Raw genomic sequence first — 20,551 nt, forward strand, 5'->3', positions numbered from 1 at the left:
AATGACCAACTTTCTCTCCTTGCTGGTTATTTAAGTAATTATTGATTGGTGACATGCTTTTCCTTCTTTGGGGACTTTAGTGAAGTGAACTCTTCTCTCCAGGGACAGAATATGAATTTCATCCAGAAGACAGGTTTATACATATCTTTGAATTGTGACTGTGGTTTCCATTTTGTACCTCTTTAAAATCAAAGTATCCTTTTCAAATCTTCATACTTAGTTCGTTTTGGTGTTAGAATGGTGACAAAGTTTTGCCTGCTCAGGGTCAAGGTTACAGGTTCTGAGAATGGGGATCGCAAGCGCAGAGTTTGGGAAACCTTGGTATACAGCTATTTCTGAGCTGTACTCTCCATTCATTGTTTTGAAATCTAATTGAACTACGTTGCTGCAATGGACTTTCTAATTGCATTGCACAGAACTGGGGCATTGTTTTAGCTCATCTACAATTCCTGTTTGAAAAACATTGTGAGCTTGATATGATGAGTTCTGGTTTGCATTTGAAGGGAAAATGGTCCCACACAATTCCAATTTGTCTTCATAATTAGTGTCCTCCTTCCCTGCTCCCACGATGCCTTGGTGGAGGAGTTCATGCTTTCCCCAGCAGATGAGAGTACCCTATTAGAATTTAAGGAGTCTAGCCTCCTGAAACGTGCATTGTAAATATCTCATTTGACAATCAAAGCTATATTTCAGGAAGGAAACTAAGAGGTAGACATTTTATGGTATCGGCCACTCAGCAAATATATCAATATTTTATTTCCCTTTTCCTATTTCAGGGTCAAAAGGCTTGGATAGAGAAGACCTTTTCAAAAAGAGAATGCATCTACATAATTGCCAACAACAAAGATGTTAACAGGTGACAATTTTTAAGCATTTACATTAGTAGATAAAACAATACTTATCACTGAAGTCAATGGAATTGTTCTGAATGTACATGATGTAGCTGAGAGCTGATTTCTATTCACTGTGCTTGAGGGAAAGAAGGCAAGGGAGCAAAAGTGAAAGTGAGGCAGAGGGCTTGTCTACACAGAGCAGAAATGTACACTGGGCTGGGGGAGGAGGGATTTCTAAAACAAACTAATGTGTTGCTCATTAGTTAGTCCATGTAGAAACTGCTGGAGTGCACTAAAAGTACCATAGTGTGCTTTAATATAGTACTGTTAGAGACCAGCAGGGTCTACGCCGTTCAACACATAATGCGCTTTAGAAATCACACACCCTAAGGTGCATTACTCCACTGTGTTGACAAGCTCATACACTTGCACACTCTGCATAGAACGGAAGAAAAGGAGCAGAGAGGAGGCCCAGACTGGAGGAGTGGAATGAGTGTTGGGGAAGAAGATGGAGATAAGGCCAGAGAAGCAGAATGTAGCAACTCCTTGAAGATTTCATAAAACCAGAATACAACTTTACGCTGGATTCTGAGATAGTTGAGAAGCCAAGAGAATGGTATAATCCTGGTTCATGAAGCAAGATAGTAGCATGGCCTTATTTTTCTGGATGTAGTTGTACTGTAATACTTAGTATTACTGCTACTGTATTATCAATTGGCTAAATTGTGCCCTGCTTGAGTGGCTGCCCAGAAGTGGAAGGGGGTTCAAGGTGCCCCCTTATGCTGTTGCACAGGTTACCCACATTGTGTGTAGCAGCAGAAAAAGGGAGACAGGCTCTACAGAGCTGCTATTTTCCCCAGCACAGGAACCAGACCCTCAGGGTCCAATCCTCTTACAGGAGTGACATGAAACATTTAATCCAAGGGTCAGCAACGTTCAGCACGCGGCTCGCCAGGGTAAGCACCCTGGCGGGCCGGGCCAGTTTTATTTACCTGCTGACGTGGCAGGTTTGGCTGATCGCGGCCCCCACTGGCCACGGTTCGCCGTCCCAAGCCAATGGGGGCGGCGAGAAGCGGCGCGGGCGAGAGATGTGCTGTCCACGGCTTCTCGCCGCCCCCATTGGCTTGGGACGGCGAACCGTGGCCAGTGGGGGCCGCGATCGGCCGAACCTGCCGCGTCAGCAGGTAAATAAAACTGGCTCAGCCCGCCAGGGTGCTTACCCTGGCGAGCCACGTGCCAAACATTGCCGACCCCTGATTTAGTCCTTAAGCACTAAACAACACCTGTGAGCTGGCACCTCTGAAAAGTGGGTTTGGTATGTGTGCTTAGGTATGGCTCACAGGAGGTGTTTCAGCGACTCATAGAAAGTCCTATATGCCAGATACAAAATAGGTAGGTAAGCCAGAATCATTTGTGTCTGAAAACTAATTTTTTGTTTTGGGGGGAGTTTGGTTTCTTTTTTAAAGCGGACACTATCAGATATTGGAGACAATATGTTCATCGTCAGTGCAAAATCTAACTTTGGTTTCAGGTGCTGCTGTGGCCAGCTTATTAGTCAACATATTCCAATTCCTCCAAGTACAGCAGCTAACAAAAATGGAGAGGAAACAAAGCAATTGGAACCTCAGCCAGAAAAATGGTCCGTCAGTAAACACACCCAAACATGTCCAACAGATGCCTACGGAAATCTTGAGTTCCAGGGAGGTGGACATTCAAATAAGGCCATGGTAAGGAACAGAACACATGCTATACAAACATCTGTCATCTAGATCCCCAGCTCACTGAGGGCCTGATCCAAGCTTGACAATGTTGGAGACTAGAGTCCTGTGTCTTTCAGCAGAGCAGGTATAGTATACATAGCCGCAATACAAGCTTCTCCACTCAAGCATTCCTCTGTGCCTGATCGCTGTTCTAGAAGGAGCCACTCCTGGAATTGCTCCCTGTGCACATTTGTCCCATGGCCTCCTGTAAGACTGCCAAATGAGAGACACTGAGGTGCAAAGGAGAACAACCTATTGCAAAACCAATAAAAGTTACAGAAAACAAACACATATGGTTCTCCCATCCCCGTTTAATAGAATGCCAGTAGTTTAAAAAGAAATTGCCATAAGGTCATGATTTTAGAAGTAAATATAATATAAAAAGCCAATGCTTAAGAGGTAGAAAAAATAACAAAACAATGAAATGTTGCATAAGCCAACTTCTGGCAATGTAGGTAAGGACTCTAGTTTGGTAGTCAAAACAGGATTCGATTAACCACAGAAAACATCTTGATCTTTTTCAGGGAGGTAATTTCCCCTAGTTCAAAATCCTAATGAAAACTTAGTACTTCCCCTTTCCAACCCAAGCTGGGGTTTTTAAAATGGCAACCTCTTTTACTTATAGATTTCATAAATTCCTATACTCCAAGACCAGAAGGGACCACTGTGATCATCTACAGGGCCGCCAAGAGCAGATTCAGGCCCCGGTGAAAAAAAATTTTCAGGCCCCCTGGCAAGGGCTGACCGGCTAAACAGCCAGGGAAATCGGGCCCCAGGCCCCCTTCCGGACCACCAGGCCCCAGTAATTTGTACCGGCTTCCCCACCCACCCTCGTCGGCCCTGATCATCTAGTGTGACCTCCCATACAACATTGGCCACAAAACCTCCCCCCACACACAAATTTCTAGAGCATATCTTTTAGCAAAACACCCAATCTTGATTTAAAAGTTGCCAGTGATGTATAAACCACCACAATCCATAGTAAATTGTTCCAGTGGTTAATTATTCTCACTGTTAAAATTTATGCCTTATTCTGAATTTGTCTAGCTTCAACTTCCAGTCATTGGATCATACATTATATCTTTCTCTGCTAGATTGACTACTATCAAATATTTGTTCCCCATGTAATGAATGGCACATTCTCAGCTCCTCAACAGTGGAACAATGCGACTCAGGCTTACTATTTCTTCTCATTACAAGCAATATAGAAACTTTGTGATACAATGTTTAAAAAGCATTAAAATCCTTCCTTGCTCATGTTAGACTTGTTGGTTTCTCAATTCTCAGTCAATGGAAGGTATAACAAAGAAAATAGCACCGTAATATTAAGGCACTGTTACAAACTATTTTGCAGTATATACGTGTGTCGTATGACACCAAACCAGATTCTCTGCTTCATCTCATGGTGAAAGACTGGCAACTGGAACTTCCCAAGCTTTTAATCTCTGTCCATGGGGGCCTCCAGAATTTTGAATTGCAACCTAAATTGAAACAAGTATTTGGGAAAGGCCTGATCAAGGCTGCCATGACAACAGGAGCCTGGATTTTCACTGGAGGAGTTAGTACTGGTAAGAAATTACCATCTTCTGAATTTTACTTATGGAGTAAATGTTTCTACATATGATCTTTCTCAGTGGTAGAAGACATGAAAGTGCATAAGTGATTCATAGGTCATGAGGCCAGGAGGGACCACTGCAACCATCTAGTCTGACCTCTTGCATAACACAAGCCATAGGTCTTCCCTGAACTAATTCTTGTTTGAATTAGAGCATATGTTTTAGAAAAACATCTAATCTTGATTTAAAATTGCCCAGCGATGGTGAATCCACAACGTTTAGTAATTTTGTCCCAAAGGTTTATTACCCTCTCTGTTAAAAATGTGCACCTTATTTCTAGTCTGAATTTGTCTAGCTTCAACTCCTAGCATTGGATCTAGTTATGTCTTTATCAGCTAGGTTGTAGAGCCCACTATTATCAAATTTCTGTTCCCCATGTTGGTACTTATAGACTGTGATCAAATCACCCTTTAACATTTTCTTTGTCATAGTAAACAGATTGAGGTCTTTGAGTCTTTCACTATAAGGCATGATTTTCAATCCTTGAATCATTCTCCTGGCTCTTCTCTGAACCCTCTCCAATTTTTCAACATCCTTTTTGAATTGTGAACACTAAAACTAGATAAAATATTCCAGTAGTAGTCGTACCAGTGCCAAAATCAGAGATCATCTAACCTATCCTACTTCTACTCAAGATTCTCCTATGTATATATCCAAAGATCACATGAACCCTTTTTGGCTATAGCGCTGGACTGGGAGCTCATGTTCAGTTGATTATCCACCATGATCCCGAGGTCTTTTTCAAAGTCATTGCTTCCAATGATAGAGTCCCCCATCCTATAAACATGGCCTGTATTCTTTGTTCCTGGATGTTATGAGCTTATATTTGGCAGTATTGAAACACAAATGACTTGCATCCAGTTTACCAAGTGATCCAGTTTGCTCTGTATCAGTCACCTGTCCTCTTAAGGACATAAGAATGGCCATAGTGGGTCAGGCCCATGGTCCATCTAGCCCAGTATTCTGTCTTCTGACAGTAACCGGATGCTTCAGAGTGAGTGAACAGAACAGGGCAATTTATTGAATAACCGAAAATCTCATAATGCCTGTATATAAATCCCTGGTATGCCCACCCCCCATCTTGAATCTGCGTACATCTGCGTACAGATCTGGCCACCCCCTCTCAAAAAAGATATATTGGAATTGGAAAAGGTACAGAGAAGGGCAACAAAAATGATTAAGGGTATGGAATAGCTTCTGTATGAGGAGAGATTTAAAAGATTGGGAGTTTTCAGATTAGAAAAGAGATGACTAAGGGGGATATGATAGAGGTCTATGAAATCTTGACTGGTGTGGAGAAAATGAATAAGGAAATGTTATTTACTCCTTCAGATAACACACGAACTAGGGGTCACCCAATGAAATTAATAGGCAACAGGTTTAAAATAAACAAAGGGAAGTACCGTATATACTCGATCATAAGCCGGTTCATTTATAAGCCGACCCCCCCCCAAGATGGATAAGCAAAAATGGAAAAATTTTATAACCCGTTCATAAGATGACCCTATAATTCAGGGGTCAGCAAACTTTGGCTCCCAGGCCATCAGGATAAGCCGCTGGTGGCTTGTTTATATCCAAGATGGTTTGGTTAAACCGAGATGGTTTGTTTATATCGAGCGTCCGCAGGCACGGAGGTAAACCTAAGTAAACAAAGTGTCCCGGCGTGCCAACTGCTTACCCTGACGGGCCAGGACAGCAACTGGTGGGGAAATTTTTTGGGGGGGAGAAGCTGGGAGTCGGGAGTAACCCCTGTGACCATCCCCCACATGACCCCACCCCTAGCCCGGGACCCCCACATTCTCCCCATTCCACCTTATCTGGAGAGGATGTCTCTGGCCTGGCTGGAGCTGCTTCAGCAGACTGGGCAGCGCGGCCGCAGCATGTTCCAGCAGGCTGGGCCGGGTGGCACGGCCGCAACGTGCTCTGGCGGGCCGGACAATGCGGCCAAGCAGCACAGCTGCAGCCTGCCAGCCCCAGAGCTGCAGCTGCTTTGGAGGCTGGGGGGGGAGAGAGCAGCATGGCCAGAAGTGGAGAGACTCTGGCCCCGCCTCTTCCCTTCTGGCTCTGCTGGCTGTGCTGCCTCTCCTTGCTCCCTCTGTTGGGGGGAGGGGCTGTGTCCCACCTCTCCCTCTCTATACCCGTTCATAAGCCGACCCCCTTCTCTGGTGCTTCCCTTTTTTACTAAAAAAATTCAGCTTATGAACAAGTATATACAGTATTTCTTCACACAACACACAGTCAGTCTGTGGAACTCTTTGTCAGGGGATGTTGTGAAAGCCAAAACTATAACAGGATTCAGAAAAGAGCTAGATAAGTTCATTGAGTATAGGTCCATCAGTGGCTATTAGCCAGGATGGGCAGGGATGCGACACCATGCTCTGAGTGTCCCTAGCCTCTGTTTGCCAGAAACTGGGAGTGGACGATAGGGAATGGATCACTTGATGATTGCCTTGTTCTGTTCATTCCCTCTAAAGCACCTGGCATTGGCTACTGTCAGAAGACAGGATACTGGGCTAGATGGACCACTGGTCTGACCCAGTATGGTCATTCTTATGTTCGTCCAGTGGACCCACTGATTTTTTTGCCCCACTCTTCATTATTTACCACTTCCCCAATCTTTGTGTCATCTGCAAGATTTTGGTTTCTTCTGGGTCACTGATAAAAATGTTAGAAAGCAGAGGGCCAAGAACCAGTCACATACTCTCAGATCGTAAAATGTAATTGTAAATGGGGAATCATCACTGTCCATCAGTTTTTAATCTATTTGATGTGTGCTGTGTTGATACTGACTGAGCTTCAACATACTCAGATGTAATTTCTTTTCACCATATTTCTAGTATATGGTGTGGAGGGGTAAATTACACTATATCTTTATAATTGGTTATTTCATAGAAAATGTATGCAAACTAAGGGTCTGATCCTTCATTATGATGCAGCAGGCAGATCTCTGTGCCTGCATGGGGGCCTCTTTGACAGATTTTTCATAGGTATATATTACATGCCCTCCTAAGACTCTCACAAATGTAAGATGGTGATTGCTCTTGAGAACAATTTTTAAATAAAGAAATGTTTGATTTATTAGATATCTATCATTTAGCTTGCTGCCATATCTCACACACAATAAGACCCCAGTTTTGCCAAGACTTACACATGTGCTTAAGCTAACACACTATGAATCACACTGAAGCCAATGGTACTAATCACAGTGTGTCGGTTTAAGCTCTGAATGAGAGTCTTTGCAGGACTGGGGTTGAAGTGACTTCAGTGGGGCTTCATGAGGATGCAGGGTTCACCCACACACATTACAATATAAGATAAGTGCCTAAGAAAGCAACTGGAATAAGGATGGTTTCTCTCTTTGGGCTCTACTACTTCAAAGTGTAATCTAAGTGCAGCTACTCATAGGAGGCAGTTACCTGCCTCAGCTTCAGTTTTGACTGTTTCACTCCATTTCTAGTTTCCTGGACTTCCGAGCAATATCTGAATTATTGCATTTCCTCAAGCTATAGTAAAGTTGACTGATTTTTCTTGGTGTATCATAAGTCATAGCTATTAGAAGTGGTAAAAACTTATTTGGTCATTTAGACCCGTCTCCTTTTCAGTGCAGGATTATTTTCTATTGTATAGTATCCAGTGCTTTGTCCACCTCAGTTATAAATTATTCAAGGAATGGTTCTTTCATCAATACCTTTGGAAGGCTATTCTATTATAAGTGTGTCAACAAAATGAAGAGACAATATAGGACGAGGGACAGTGTTACAACAATGTTTTTCCACTCATATTTTATGTTTTTTATATTTAAATGGACCCTATCCACTTGAAACTCACATTTTCCTGCAACAAAAATTCTCTCTTTTAGTTACAAATGGCACCTAAGATTGCTAGAACTGAAAAAAATTAGCAAGAACTACTTTTTACTATTTTTGTTTGTTTTCTTTGTGTATTTTATAGTGCTTTCTCCCCCTTGATGTGAAGATCCTTGTATGCAGAACAAGGGAGCAGAAAACTGTTTAATATAAAAAAATTAAAGTTTTTTTTTTAAATTTCAAAGCATATTATTTAAAGGATGATTTATCAGTAACTAGAGTTTTCTGAAAACAGTTTCAAAAATTGTGTGTGCCTTTCAAGTATATTACACTGTAAAGTTTGAAAATAGTAGCTAAGTACGTATCAGCACTTCAGCATAAGCCTCTGAAATGTCAAGAATGAATTTAAATGAATTGTACCTGTAGGAGTAATTCGCCATGTGGGAGATGCCTTGAAAGATCATTCTTCCAAGTCCAGAGGACGAATCTGTGCCATAGGAATTGCACCATGGGGCATTGTGGAAAATAAGGAGGATCTGATTGGGAAAGATGTAAGTCTCTTCTGTAAAAAAAACTGTCATGTAGTGGGATATCAACTGTGTAACAAAATGTTTCATCTGTTTGCAGTTCTTGTGTATTTGTGTTTTTCCCTCTTTCCAGAGTATTTCTAGAGCTGAAATTAATGTACATTATTGTAACATTCTCCATCTGATTATGCTCAAAATGTTTTGCTGAGGAAAGAAGGAAAAAGGTAACTAGCTGGGCAGGTATGTGGCATCTGCTCCATGTGCAAAGAGGAAAGGAAGGAGCTGAAGATGACAATTTACCTTTAGTCTCTCAATGGAGACATGAGAGAGGGTAGTCATCAGTGTCCTAAGGGGTAATAGATGTTGATTGATTTTAGTCTTGAATTCCAGCATATTGCATGTGGCTCTGTGATCTCCCGCAGCTACTGTTGATGACACAAAGGACAATTCATGCGAGCTATGAAGCTTGTTCTGTTTTCAGCACAGCTACAGGTATAATAGATGTGTCATAGATAGACAATGCTTGGATCCTTCTAGGAAGCTGATTACTCTTGAGAACACTTTTTCAATAACAATATACTTATGATGTATTCATTTCACTTGCTGCAATATCAATACAAAATAAGTATAGTGTGTGTAGCTAAAAAGGTACTGCTTTAGTGCAAGTAGCAGGGGCCTGTTTTTTGTGTACTGGAAATTGCTGGGTTCTAACCCCAATGCCATATGCTGAGAGTTTTGTAGACATCCAGGGTGCCCATACATGGGCAACACATGGGATTCATTATAGATTGGCATTCAGCTGTTGAATATGAATTACTCGGGGCTCCAGGTTATGCAGAAGAAAATGTTGGCAAATTGGCTGAGGGAATTACCACAATACAATGGCTATGGAGAAGGTTTTTAGCATTTGTAAAGGAGCAAGTGAGATATCCTTTAGTTACTGGCTGGACAGCTAAAGACAGGCTCTTCTTTATTTCAGATTATAAAGGCCTCTATTACTAGATTCTCTTCCTGGTGTTGCATGTTGTTATGTTGAAAATTGTGGCTGTGGGTTTGTTACCTGTGTATATAGTAGCAAATAAAGCCTTTTTTTATCTTTATGCACGTATCCCTTTGACAGGTGTCAAGAGTTTACCAAACAATGTCAAACCCTCTAAGTAAGCTCTGTGTGCTCAACAGTTCTCATACACACTTCATCTTAGCGGACAACGGCACACTTGGTAAATACGGAGCTGAAGTTAAGTTGCGACGTCAACTGGAAAAACACATCTCCCTTCAGAAAATTAACACACGTAAGTTCAGTGGGAGATTTTAGACAAACTGTGAATATTAATATCTTGAATGAAGTGGATTTTTTTTTTTTAATATTTTTGTTGGACTGAAATTTAGATTTTTTTGTGCCGGCTGTTGACCATAGATTGAAACTTGATCAGATCAGTGTAACTGGAACAAAAACATGTGCTGCCTGATTACTAACACAGAAGGCTTGAATCTAACAGGATGGGAAACATAGAAGAGTAAGGATCAGAAAAGGAGAAAGGGAAGGTGAGGAATAATAGAGAGAAGGAAATTCAATGACACAAGACTTTAAGTGAAAGAGAGTCATGAAGGAAAAGAAAGATAAAGATATTTTGTATACTTCAAGCCAATGTTCAGAGGCCTCACTGAATACACTCCAGGGAATAATGCTTCATCTAATTCCTTTTAACTAGTATTCTGTGAATCTCTGTGGTTCCTGTTTCCAAGAGGGTGCGCTAACATTTTTTATTTCTCTCTATTTGGGTTTGTATCCCTTGAGTTTCGCTTTGAATTTCACAATCAAAATTCTGCTACTCTTCTAATGAATGTAACCAGAGATTTGGATTTTTAATGAATCTCTAACCTAGGCAAATCTCACCTAGTTTAAGGGTTTCACATGTAAAGTTTCATGCAGATCTGCTGTTTACTTCTTCCCCATTATCCATTTCTAAATCATTTATCAGATGCATTTTGTGTGATTTCTCTCAAGACTTGATCAGTGATTTCTTTCTCCATTGAACCTTCTGTAACATCCTGATCTCGAAAAAATTTATAAAAAAAGTAGATAGATAAATGAGAAAGATGGCTGGGCTGGTTTTCCTGTAGTTGCCCAGCAGTAATTATTTTTATTCTAAATAATGCATAGTTATTGAATAATGTTTCAAAACAGGAGGCCGATTTGGGAATCTGCAACTGAGACAAGGGCAAAATGAAAACTGCATTCATCGACATTTCAGCTTTAAAAATTTTCTGCTGCCTCTTCAGACATATCATTGAAGTTTGAGTCTCTTGAGCTTATTATCAGAGGACTGGAAATGGGCACACTTTTAAAATAACAATTAAAAACGTTAATTAGATCTCCTGAGTTTGAGAATTTGGCATTCACCAGGTATGGATTCCTAAACTCTGGCAGGAATAACTAGGCTTGGAAATACTCCATGTTATCTAATAAATATTAATAGTCATTGATTTTTCCCCCTCACTCAAAAATCAATGGGAGGAAAAACAGCATCATTAATAATTGACTGTACTTTTTAAATAGTCTATGATCTTGCTTGGTGGGTGGGGTGGGGATATGAGGGAGGTGAGAGAGATAAGTTAATATGAAATAATAGTATTTTTTAGAACCCTGCATGGATACAAATTTGTATCTGCATCCAATCCATGGATATAAAGCAGATATCCACAGATTTGCAGGGCTCTAAACATTTTCTCTTTCTGATACCCCCTGATTTCATGAAGGTCTTATGAAATATTTGAGACCTTTGTAAAACCAGGGTTTTGTAAAAATAAACTTTTGGTTTTGATGTGAATTTCAGAAAACATGGAGATTTGGGGTCAGAAAATCTGGTTTTACATATGTAATATGATTTTTATTTTTGAACCTGTTAGGAATCTCAACTTCAGCCAGTGGGCCAATTTGTTCTCTCAGTTGCAACCAGATGCCCAGTGCTTTTACAGTGGTGTAACTGAGAAGAGAATTTGGCCCATTACTTTTCAAATCAACAATAATTAGTATATGTAAAGGGGGCTTTTTAATTTCAAGATTGAAAAAAGAAGGTGATTTAAAAAAAATAATTAAAAATAAAATCTTTCCTATAGTTGAAATAAATCTTAACATTTTTAGTGCCTCAAGTAGTGCTGATAATCCTAGGGAGCTTTCAGTGGCTATTATTTCTTAAATAAGCGGAAATCAATTCAAAATAGCAGTGGCATAGGGACTGATAGCAGTTACTAACTGGGGTTTTTAAATGGTCTTAAAAAAGCAGAACATAATAGAGTGTCAGGTAAAGGCTAAAGCACCTTTGTTTTATACACTTCTGGAGTTTGGTTTTCTTCCTTTCTTGTTTAATTGGTGTTTGGTCATTTCACCATCTATAAATCTAAAGTTGGGAATCTGACAAAGTACAAGAGTTAACAACATGCTCTGTGGGAAGCCTCAATCCAGTTACTAGTGGCCACATAATTTAGAAAATAAGTCACCCCAAGTGGCATTATTTGGCACCCTTGTTGGATGTCTAAGCAGAGATGTGAAAGGCTCCCTGGGTAGTGATCAATGGCTCCATGTCTAGTGGGCAGCCGGTATCAAACAGAGTGCCCCAAGGGTCAGTCTTGGGGCCAGTTTTGTTCAATATCTTCATTAATGATCTGGAGGATGGCGTGGACTGCACCCTCAGCAAGTTTGCAGATGACACTAACCTGGGAGGAGTGGTAGATACACTGGATGATAGAGATAGGATACAGAACAACCTAGACAAGTTAGAGGATTGGGCCAAAAGAAATCTAATGAGGTTCAACAAGGACAAGTGCAGAGTCCCTGCACTTAGGACGGAAGAATCCCATGCACTGCTACAGACTAGGGACCGAATGGCTAGGCAGCAGTTCTACAGAAAGGACCTAGAGGTTACAATGGATGAGAAGCTGGATATGAGTCAACAGTGTGCCCTTGCTGCAAAGAAGGCTAACAGCATTTTGGGCTGTATAAGTAGGGACATTGCCAGCAGATTGAGGGACACGATCATTCCCCTCTATTCGACATTGGTGAGGCCTCATCTGGAGTACAGTTTTGGGCCCCACGCTACAAGAAGGATGTGGAAAAATTGGAAAGAGTCCAGCGGAGGGCAACAAAAATGATTAGGGGGCTGGAGCACATGACTTCTGAGGACAGGCAGGAGCGCTGCCAGCTTTTTTGCCGCCCTAAGCGGCAGAAGGTCCCGTCCCCGAAATGCCACCCCCGACAGAGGCGGCGGAAGGTCCCGCCCCTGAAATGCCGACGACGACCGGGGCGGCCGAAGATCCAGCCGCCGCGGTTGCCGCCCCCCAAATATTAGCACCCTAGGCGATCGCCTAGGTCGCCTAATGGGTTGCGCCGGCCCTGAAGGGAGGCTGACGGAACTGGGATTGTTTAGTCTGCAGAAGAGAAGAATGAGGGGGGATTTGATTACTGCTTTCAACTACCTGAAAGGGGGTTCCAAAGAGGATGGATCTAGACTGTTCTCAGTGGTACCAGATGACAGAACAAGGAGTAATGGTCTCAAGTTGCAGTGGGACGTTTAGGTTGGATATTAGGAAAAACTTTTTCACTAGGAGGGTGGTAAAGCACTGGAATGGGTTACCTAGGGAGGTGGTGGAATCTCCTTCCTTAGAGGTTTTTAAGGTCAGGCTTGACAAAGCCCTGGCTGGGATGATTTAGTTGGGGATTGGTTCTGCTTTGAGCAGGGGGTTGGACTAGATGACCTCCTGAGGTCCCTTCCAACCCTGATATTCTATGATTTAATGGCTCTATGATTTAATGGGCATAAAGGCTGAACCAATCTCTGGGATACCTCCAGATCAGATATAGGACACATTGGTGGGACAGTGTGGGGAGACTTGACCTACCGCTGTCCATGCTGTGCCTGTTCTGCAGAGAGACAAATTAAATATGCAGGGTTGCTGTTGTGGTACCTTCCACAGTCTCTCAGTGAACTTTTTAAAAAAACAGACAACCTCTTTATGAAAAGTTGATCATTTTACAGAATTAAGAACTTGATCCAAATGCTCATGGGTAGTGAAATCAGACAACTTGCACCTAATGCTTTTTGCCTTGCATTTTCCTGAGTTGTAAGTGATCATGTGACCAAGACTCCAGTGACCATGTGACCTGTGGGCTTCCCTTTGTCATCCTATGCCTGGAGTTCATAGTGAGGCAGGGACAGCAAAGGGATGCTCAGTTGTCGTCTCTTACATCGGCCAGCCATTTCAACCTAATGATAAAGAGAGCAAATTAATACTTCTATCTGAAGAGAAAGCCTAGGTGGATGTCATGTTGAGGATAACATGGTGTATAAGTACCAAACTAGTCAAAAGTAGCAAGGAGACAATAGCCTGGAGCCATCAGAATATTAATTGGGGTAATAAGGTATTAGAGTTAGTATAGTTGATCTAGCAGCAGATGGATTCTAACAAGATTCCCATGCAACTGAGATTGCAAAACGGATCACTTAATGCGTGTGTGAACAAATAGACAGTAAGTAGCAGTACCGAAGAAAGTCGGCTGGGAGACATTTTGCTTTCTTTCTTTTGGGGCTGTGGAGAAACATAGGCGATATCTTTCACGCCATCACCCAATCATGCGCACTCTCCATTTCTTTTCCTGAAGCTTCCTCGCTGCTCTGGTTCACTGGGAAGCCATAACACAGAATTCACACACGTTCACAGCATTCCACCTCTTTGAAACAAACCCAGCACTGTTACTGGTGTTTAATGACACACCTGTTTCTTTTACAGGACTGGGACAAGGTGTGCCAGTGGTTGGGCTCATAGTTGAAGGGGGTCCCAATGTGATCTCTATCGTCCTGGAATGTCTGCGAGAAGAGCCCCCTCTCCCTGTTGTTATCTGTGATGGCAGTGGACGAGCATCTGACATTCTGTCTTTTGCACACAAATATTCTGAAGAAGGGGGGTAAGACTTTTGGGATCATTACAAAGGCTGTGGACAGCTCAAGGCACTGGTGGTATGATACTACCTAGTTTGCTTCTATGTTGCCAGTAGAGGTGGATGAGAATTTTGAAATTTTGACATAAATTTTCATTCAAGTTACAAAATTGAATTTTGAAAACAAAAGGGATAAAACGTTCACGAAAATGTCCTGTTTTAATTCACCAACACATTTCTCAGTTTTCCCTCCTTCACCATCTTTCTAGTCTTCTCTAGTGTATTCAAATTTAATTGAAATTACTTATCAGAAATCAGTCTGTTTGATAGCTGACTGCTGCATGGCTGTCCATTGCAGTATGCATGACGCTATGTCCAATTTCCCTATCAGATGATGATGATGAGATAATTGCGTTCAGGCTATAGAAGTTGCTTGATGATGAGGTATCTTTGGAGTCCCTGCTTTCAGATTAGAGAGAGTAATTTTCTGATGAGCTCTTAATTCATCTACATTTTGTAGCTTCAGCAGTTTTGTTGCTCTGAATGCCTGTTGGTAATATTTTCCATCTTCTTGAAATAAATGTTTTATGAAGAAACCAGTGAAGGTTGGAGGGTTCACATCTCGTGTTACTTTCACAGATCAGATCAAATCATTTAAACATTGCCGAAACATTTTCAACTTTTTTTTATAGATTTTTCTTTAGACTTCATATTTTTAAATAGTCTGTATGAGCTTCCAGGCTCCCCTTGACAAGAACTCAGTTCATAGTCCACTTACAAATATAGTACCACCCAGTAGCATAACACAATACGCCCACCCCACTTTCCCCAAAATCCCATTCCTTCAGCTTTACAGAAAAGCATTTGCAGCATTTTAAGGTGAAATTAGTGGTCTTGTAAAATGTCCTCTGGAGATCTCTGGAGACTGAATTCCTTGGTTGATCCTCAAATGGAGGTACAAAACATGTAGCAGCATGGCTATCACCTCTGTGGATGAAAAGATGGTTCAGGCTCCTTGCCATTCAGTTTTTGGCTCCAGTGTTAAGATTTTCAGACATCCATATGGGAACCAATTTTGGTATGGCTCTCATGAGAGTACTGCTAACTCTTTTCATTAGTCCCATAGTCTTATATCATAAAATAGGAAGATCCTGGATAAATTATATGTTCTCAAAACAAAGAAACTGGACTAATGTAAAAATTCTTGTTGTTTTTTGTTTTAATGATGAAGTGTAATTTATATTATTTTTAGATATTTTCTCTTTTTTTTTCTATTAGGATAATAAGTGAATCCCTCAGGGACCAGCTTCTAGTTACCATTCAAAAAACCTTCAACTACAACCGGAACCAAGCCCATCAGCTGTTTGTCATTCTCATGGAGTGTATGAAAAAAAAGGAACTTGTAAGTGCCAGAACATTCATTCACAAATGCTTTAATCTTAGTACAGCCCTACCCTTCCTTTCAAATGCCATTTATATATTATTACTATTTATCTTTCATTCACAGAGTGCCAGAAATGTACACAATGATTCACAAATATAGACTAAGGCAAGATCACTCCCATCCCAAACAAGTTCCAACTTAATGACCAGATTCCCATTTAGGTGAATGGGAACATTCCAATGGACTTCAGTGGGACAGATTTGGGCCCTAAAATAGACATGATGGGAGGATCAGGTGCAGAAGGTAGTGAAAAGATAATTGGAGGAAGGATTCCCGGAAGAAGTGATTTTAGTCTTTTGTCTTGCATTCTTTTACAATTGACTTGTCTTTTTTAAGTCCTGGGGAAAAAATTGTTTTAAATGTTCTTAAGCATCAGTGTCATTCCTGATCCATGCTTGCCATGACAGTATTATCCACATCATTGGGTCACATTCCTTCATGTCCCACCAGGGGAGAAACTCACTTGTAAGGAAAAGAAAATTGTCTAGGATTCATAAATGTATTCATCCATCATCAGTCAATAGTGCTTGTACTCATGGGGTTATAGTCTGTTGTTTTTAGCATGCAAAAGGTACCAATGAATATTTCCACTTGGTTAATTGCAGCTGAGGATTTTTTTTCATATTTTCATCGTATGAATATATCCTCCCTTGTGACAAAGGGTAGATTTCCAATTAATTCTTTTTGGTTGCAAATCTGAAGCAGCCATTTTCAAACAACAACGACTTTTTAACAGCTTTGTTTTTAACAGCAGTTTCAACTGGCTAAGTCTAGCTTTTTCCATTTTCGGTGTTGTTTTTTCTATTCTAAATGCTGGTTATCTTTAGAGGTGGGAGTGGGACTGAAATACCAAACCCCTCTCTCCTAACTGCCTGCAGTAACCAGGTGTGCCACACTTTTAGTATGAAATTTAGGACAATTGCCTTATCTCTGCTATATCTGATTCTGTCCCTAGTGAAGCGATGCCACATCTCCATGAAATAGACTGAGGGGAGGTAACTAGGCTGAGCACTAGATGGAAAGAGGTACAGCTCTTCTCATGTGGGAAGATAACATCTCCTATCCCTTTATAATGAGAGTCTGTATTTCTCTCCTCTATTTCTTCTTCCAAAATGCTTCCTGCTTCTTAGGACTAAGTGTGCCAATCCTGTCTGCCGAGGGAATGTGGGACCCATTCTGGGATCCTCTGAGCCTATAATAGGGAATAAGGCTCAGAGGATGGTCTGAAGAGAGGCCCCAAAGGGCAGAAGCTCCGTTTTTTATTTGTTGGGACTTTTTAGTTAGTATTTCTTGGCTGTGATTTGGCCGGAGGGTTAAGAAACCCCTCTGGAACTGATTAGTGTGTGAGCTGAGACCCACCTTGGGGAGGGAAAATGAGGCAAGGAGCAGGAGTGGAATACTAGGCCAGCAGGAGGCACTATAGGGCAGCCACACACCATGACAGTCTGATCTCTATAAACAAGTTGACCCAGCTCTTCAAAGATAGTTAGGTGCCTAACTCCCATTGAAATAATTTAAATCCATGGGGTTTAGGCACTTAAATACCTTTGGGAAGTGGGACCATAGTTCCCCCTCATAACATGGCACTGTACACTGAGAAGTGTCAGGGAAAAGAAAGTATATTAATGTTTGTTTTTTCCCCACGTAGTTATGTGATATCTGCAGCAGTTTGCATTTCCAGAATGGGATCTGATTCTTGCAGATTAAATGAACAAAGATGTCTTAACCCAAGTCTAAATACTAAAGTTTATGCTTAAGGCTCAGTTCATCCACAATAAAGGGAGTACGCATGGAGTGAGGTGCTACTCCTTGTGTGCAAGAGCGGCAGATTCCAGCTCCTGCTCCTTACTCATGCATACTCCACTGACTCTCAATGACAGTTTTGACTTAATAAGATCCAAGTTAAGGACTTCAGAATTTGGTCCAATGAATGTAAGACACTAGTGAAAGATTCCATTGGGTCAGTTCTGTTAATGCTGGCCTCATTATAATTAACAAGAGCGTCATCAGTGTAAATGAGCCGTGTATCTCGTCCATCTCAAACTGATGTCTGGACAGTGTTCTATGGTTAGCATGATAAGGCCATGATTTCAGGCCTGATTGCAGGTAAAATGTACAAGTATCAGAGGGTAGCCGTGTTAGTCTGTATCTACAAAAACAACAAGGAGTCTGGTGGCACCTTAAAGACTAACAGATTTATTTGGGCATAAGCTTTCGCGAGTAAAAACCTCACTTCTTCGGATGCATAGAGTGAAAGTTACAGATGCAGGCATTATATACTGACACATGGAGAGCAGGGAGTTACTTCGCAAGTGGAGAACCAGTGTTGACAGGGCCAATTCAATCAGGGTGGATGTAGTCCACTCCTAATAGTAGATGAGGAGGTGTCAATTCCAGGAGAGGAAAAGCTGCTTCTGTAATGAGCCAGCCACTCCCAGTCCCTATTCAAGCCCAGATTAATGGTGTTGAATTTGCAAATGAATTTTAGTTCTGCTGTTTCTCTTTGAAGTTTGTTTCTGAAGTTTTTTTGTTCAATGATAGTGACTTTTAAATCTGTAATAGAATGACCAGGGAGATTGAAGTGTTCACTTACTGGCTTATGTATGTTACCATTCCTGATGTCCGATTTGTGCCCATTTATTCTTTTGCGGAGGGACTGTCCGGTTTGGCCAATGTACATGGCAGAGGGGCATTGCTGGCACATGATAGCATATATGACATTAGCGGATGTGCAGGTGAATGAGCCCTTGATGGTGTGGCTGATGTGGTTGGGTCCTCTGATGCTGTTGCCAGAGTAGATATGGGGACAGAGTAGGCAACGAGGTTTGCTACAGGGATAGGTTCCTGGGTTGGTGTTTCTGTGGTGTGGCGTGTAGTTGCTGGTGAGTATTTGCTTCAGGTTGGGGGGTTGTCTGTAAGCGAGGACTGGCCAGCCTCCCAAGGTCTGTGAGAGTGAGGGATCATTTTCCAGGATAGGTTGTAGATCGTGGATAATGCGCTGGAGAGGTTTTAGCTGGGGGCTGTATGTGATGGCCAGTGGTGTTCTGTTATTGTCCTTGTTGGGCCTGTCCTGTAGTAGGTGATTTCTGGGTACCCGTCTTGCTCTGTTTTTCATAGCCTTTTGCTGCCAAAACAAAATTTAGTAAGTTACAGAATGAGCATTCAGCAATTAGGGTAAATAATGGGAGTTATGAGACCAATTTGATCAGCTTAAATATTAATCCTGATGTCCCACTTTGGGGATAAAGAGCAGCAAACAGAACATCCAGAAATCCAGTTAATCAAATCTTTTCCATCAAATCAACTCTGAGTCTCAGCAGCCTCCAACTCTTTCCCCTTCTTCTGTCATATTCTTCTCTGTAAAAGTATAAAAAAGAAGCTGGTGTAGAGCTAGGAATCATAAAACAGAGAGAGAATGAATTTTAGAGACTGTCGCTATTTTTCTAGTCCTGCGATGAGCTGGATATATTAATATTTAAATATCTGATATATTTCTCCAGATCCAAACTTTAGGTAAAAATCTTGGCTAACGTATGATGGTCACAACACCATTGAATATCGTATACACTCAGTAACAGCAGTGTTAATGTGAACCCATCTTCTGGCAGCCCAGAGCACAAACAGTCTCTTCAGTGGGCTGGGTTGATGGGGTCTTGGCTGGGTCAAAAAGCCAAAATGTGCACAAAAAACAACCAGTCCACACCCTGATCTCCAAAGCCACTCTCTGCTCCAGTTGAGGAGCTCGGCAGGGCAGGCTGACTGTGGGATTTGAGGGGAGACAGTATTAGGATGGACACCTCTGACCCACACTTATCATGTTGGGGGGGGACTTTTGGAGAGGTGCTTATCTGCTGACCTCTTGTAGAATTTGGCCATTTGTCAATAAGCATCCACAGTTTTGGCACAAGTCGCAGACTCTTCATTCTAATAGTTACCTCAGTTTGCCAGGAGGCACTAACATCAATTCCCACAAATTTCAAGATAAGAATTAAATCCTTCAATGCCAGTCTGTAATTCCCTGCCTGTTTAGTGTCATAGTGGCCTCCTGTTTTTCACAAATGTTCTTTTCCTTTCTTGACTTCCAATAATTTCCTTTTGGAGGTACATCAGAAGGTGACATCATTCCTAGTGTTGAACTCCCATTGGTACTCTGGGGAGTTCAGCATTTGCATCAAGGAAAAATTATGCCGTTTCAAATTTACTTCCATTCCTTAGATTTTTATGCTTCTTAGTTCTCAGACCCTAGTTTCCTAAATAAAGGCCCAGTCCTGTGATTCTTATGCAATTTTTACTCAATCCTTACGCTAAGGACTGAACAGAAACTGAAGTAAGGTTCCAAGGATTGTGACATAATGGCCAACGTTGGTATGGTGGGTCCCATGCTTTTCTTGGCAGGGGGGCTAGGATACCACCCCTTACCCCTGCTCTTGGGGTGCCAAGGGCCCCCACTAGTGGCCCAGGAAGGTGGTAGAGGAGGGAAGCAGAGAAGGGGTCTGGGTTTGCTCCTCACTCTGAGCCCCAGTCCCTCTCAACCCCTATGGATTTCTTACCCTCTTCCCCCTTGGGTAGAGTTACCCTCGGTCCTTGACACTGGGGGAGGGAGTCTCTCTGCTGGGGCAGGGTCTCCCTT

At 41.8% G+C, this 20,551-nt stretch overlaps 1 protein-coding gene across 1 annotated transcript in view; it reads left to right on the plus strand.

The window, feature by feature from the left end:
- The first annotated feature begins 237 nt into the window (after positions 1 to 237).
- TRPM1 (transient receptor potential cation channel subfamily M member 1) overlaps positions 238 to 20,551 on the plus strand; it is a 78,275-nt gene continuing 57,961 nt past the window's right edge. Inside the window, exons 1-8 of the mRNA XM_034783765.1 lie at positions 238 to 321; positions 777 to 856; positions 2,365 to 2,560; positions 3,948 to 4,161; positions 8,442 to 8,566; positions 9,663 to 9,834; positions 14,330 to 14,504; positions 15,756 to 15,879. Coding sequence (XP_034639656.1) covers positions 238 to 321; positions 777 to 856; positions 2,365 to 2,560; positions 3,948 to 4,161; positions 8,442 to 8,566; positions 9,663 to 9,834; positions 14,330 to 14,504; positions 15,756 to 15,879 — 1,170 coding nt within the window. The remainder of the gene's footprint in view (positions 322 to 776; positions 857 to 2,364; positions 2,561 to 3,947; positions 4,162 to 8,441; positions 8,567 to 9,662; positions 9,835 to 14,329; positions 14,505 to 15,755; positions 15,880 to 20,551) is intronic.

Source organism: Trachemys scripta, chromosome 10 (assembly GCF_013100865.1).
Source record: "Trachemys scripta elegans isolate TJP31775 chromosome 10, CAS_Tse_1.0, whole genome shotgun sequence".
In the NCBI taxonomy this organism is placed as follows: domain Eukaryota; kingdom Metazoa; phylum Chordata; order Testudines; family Emydidae; genus Trachemys; species Trachemys scripta.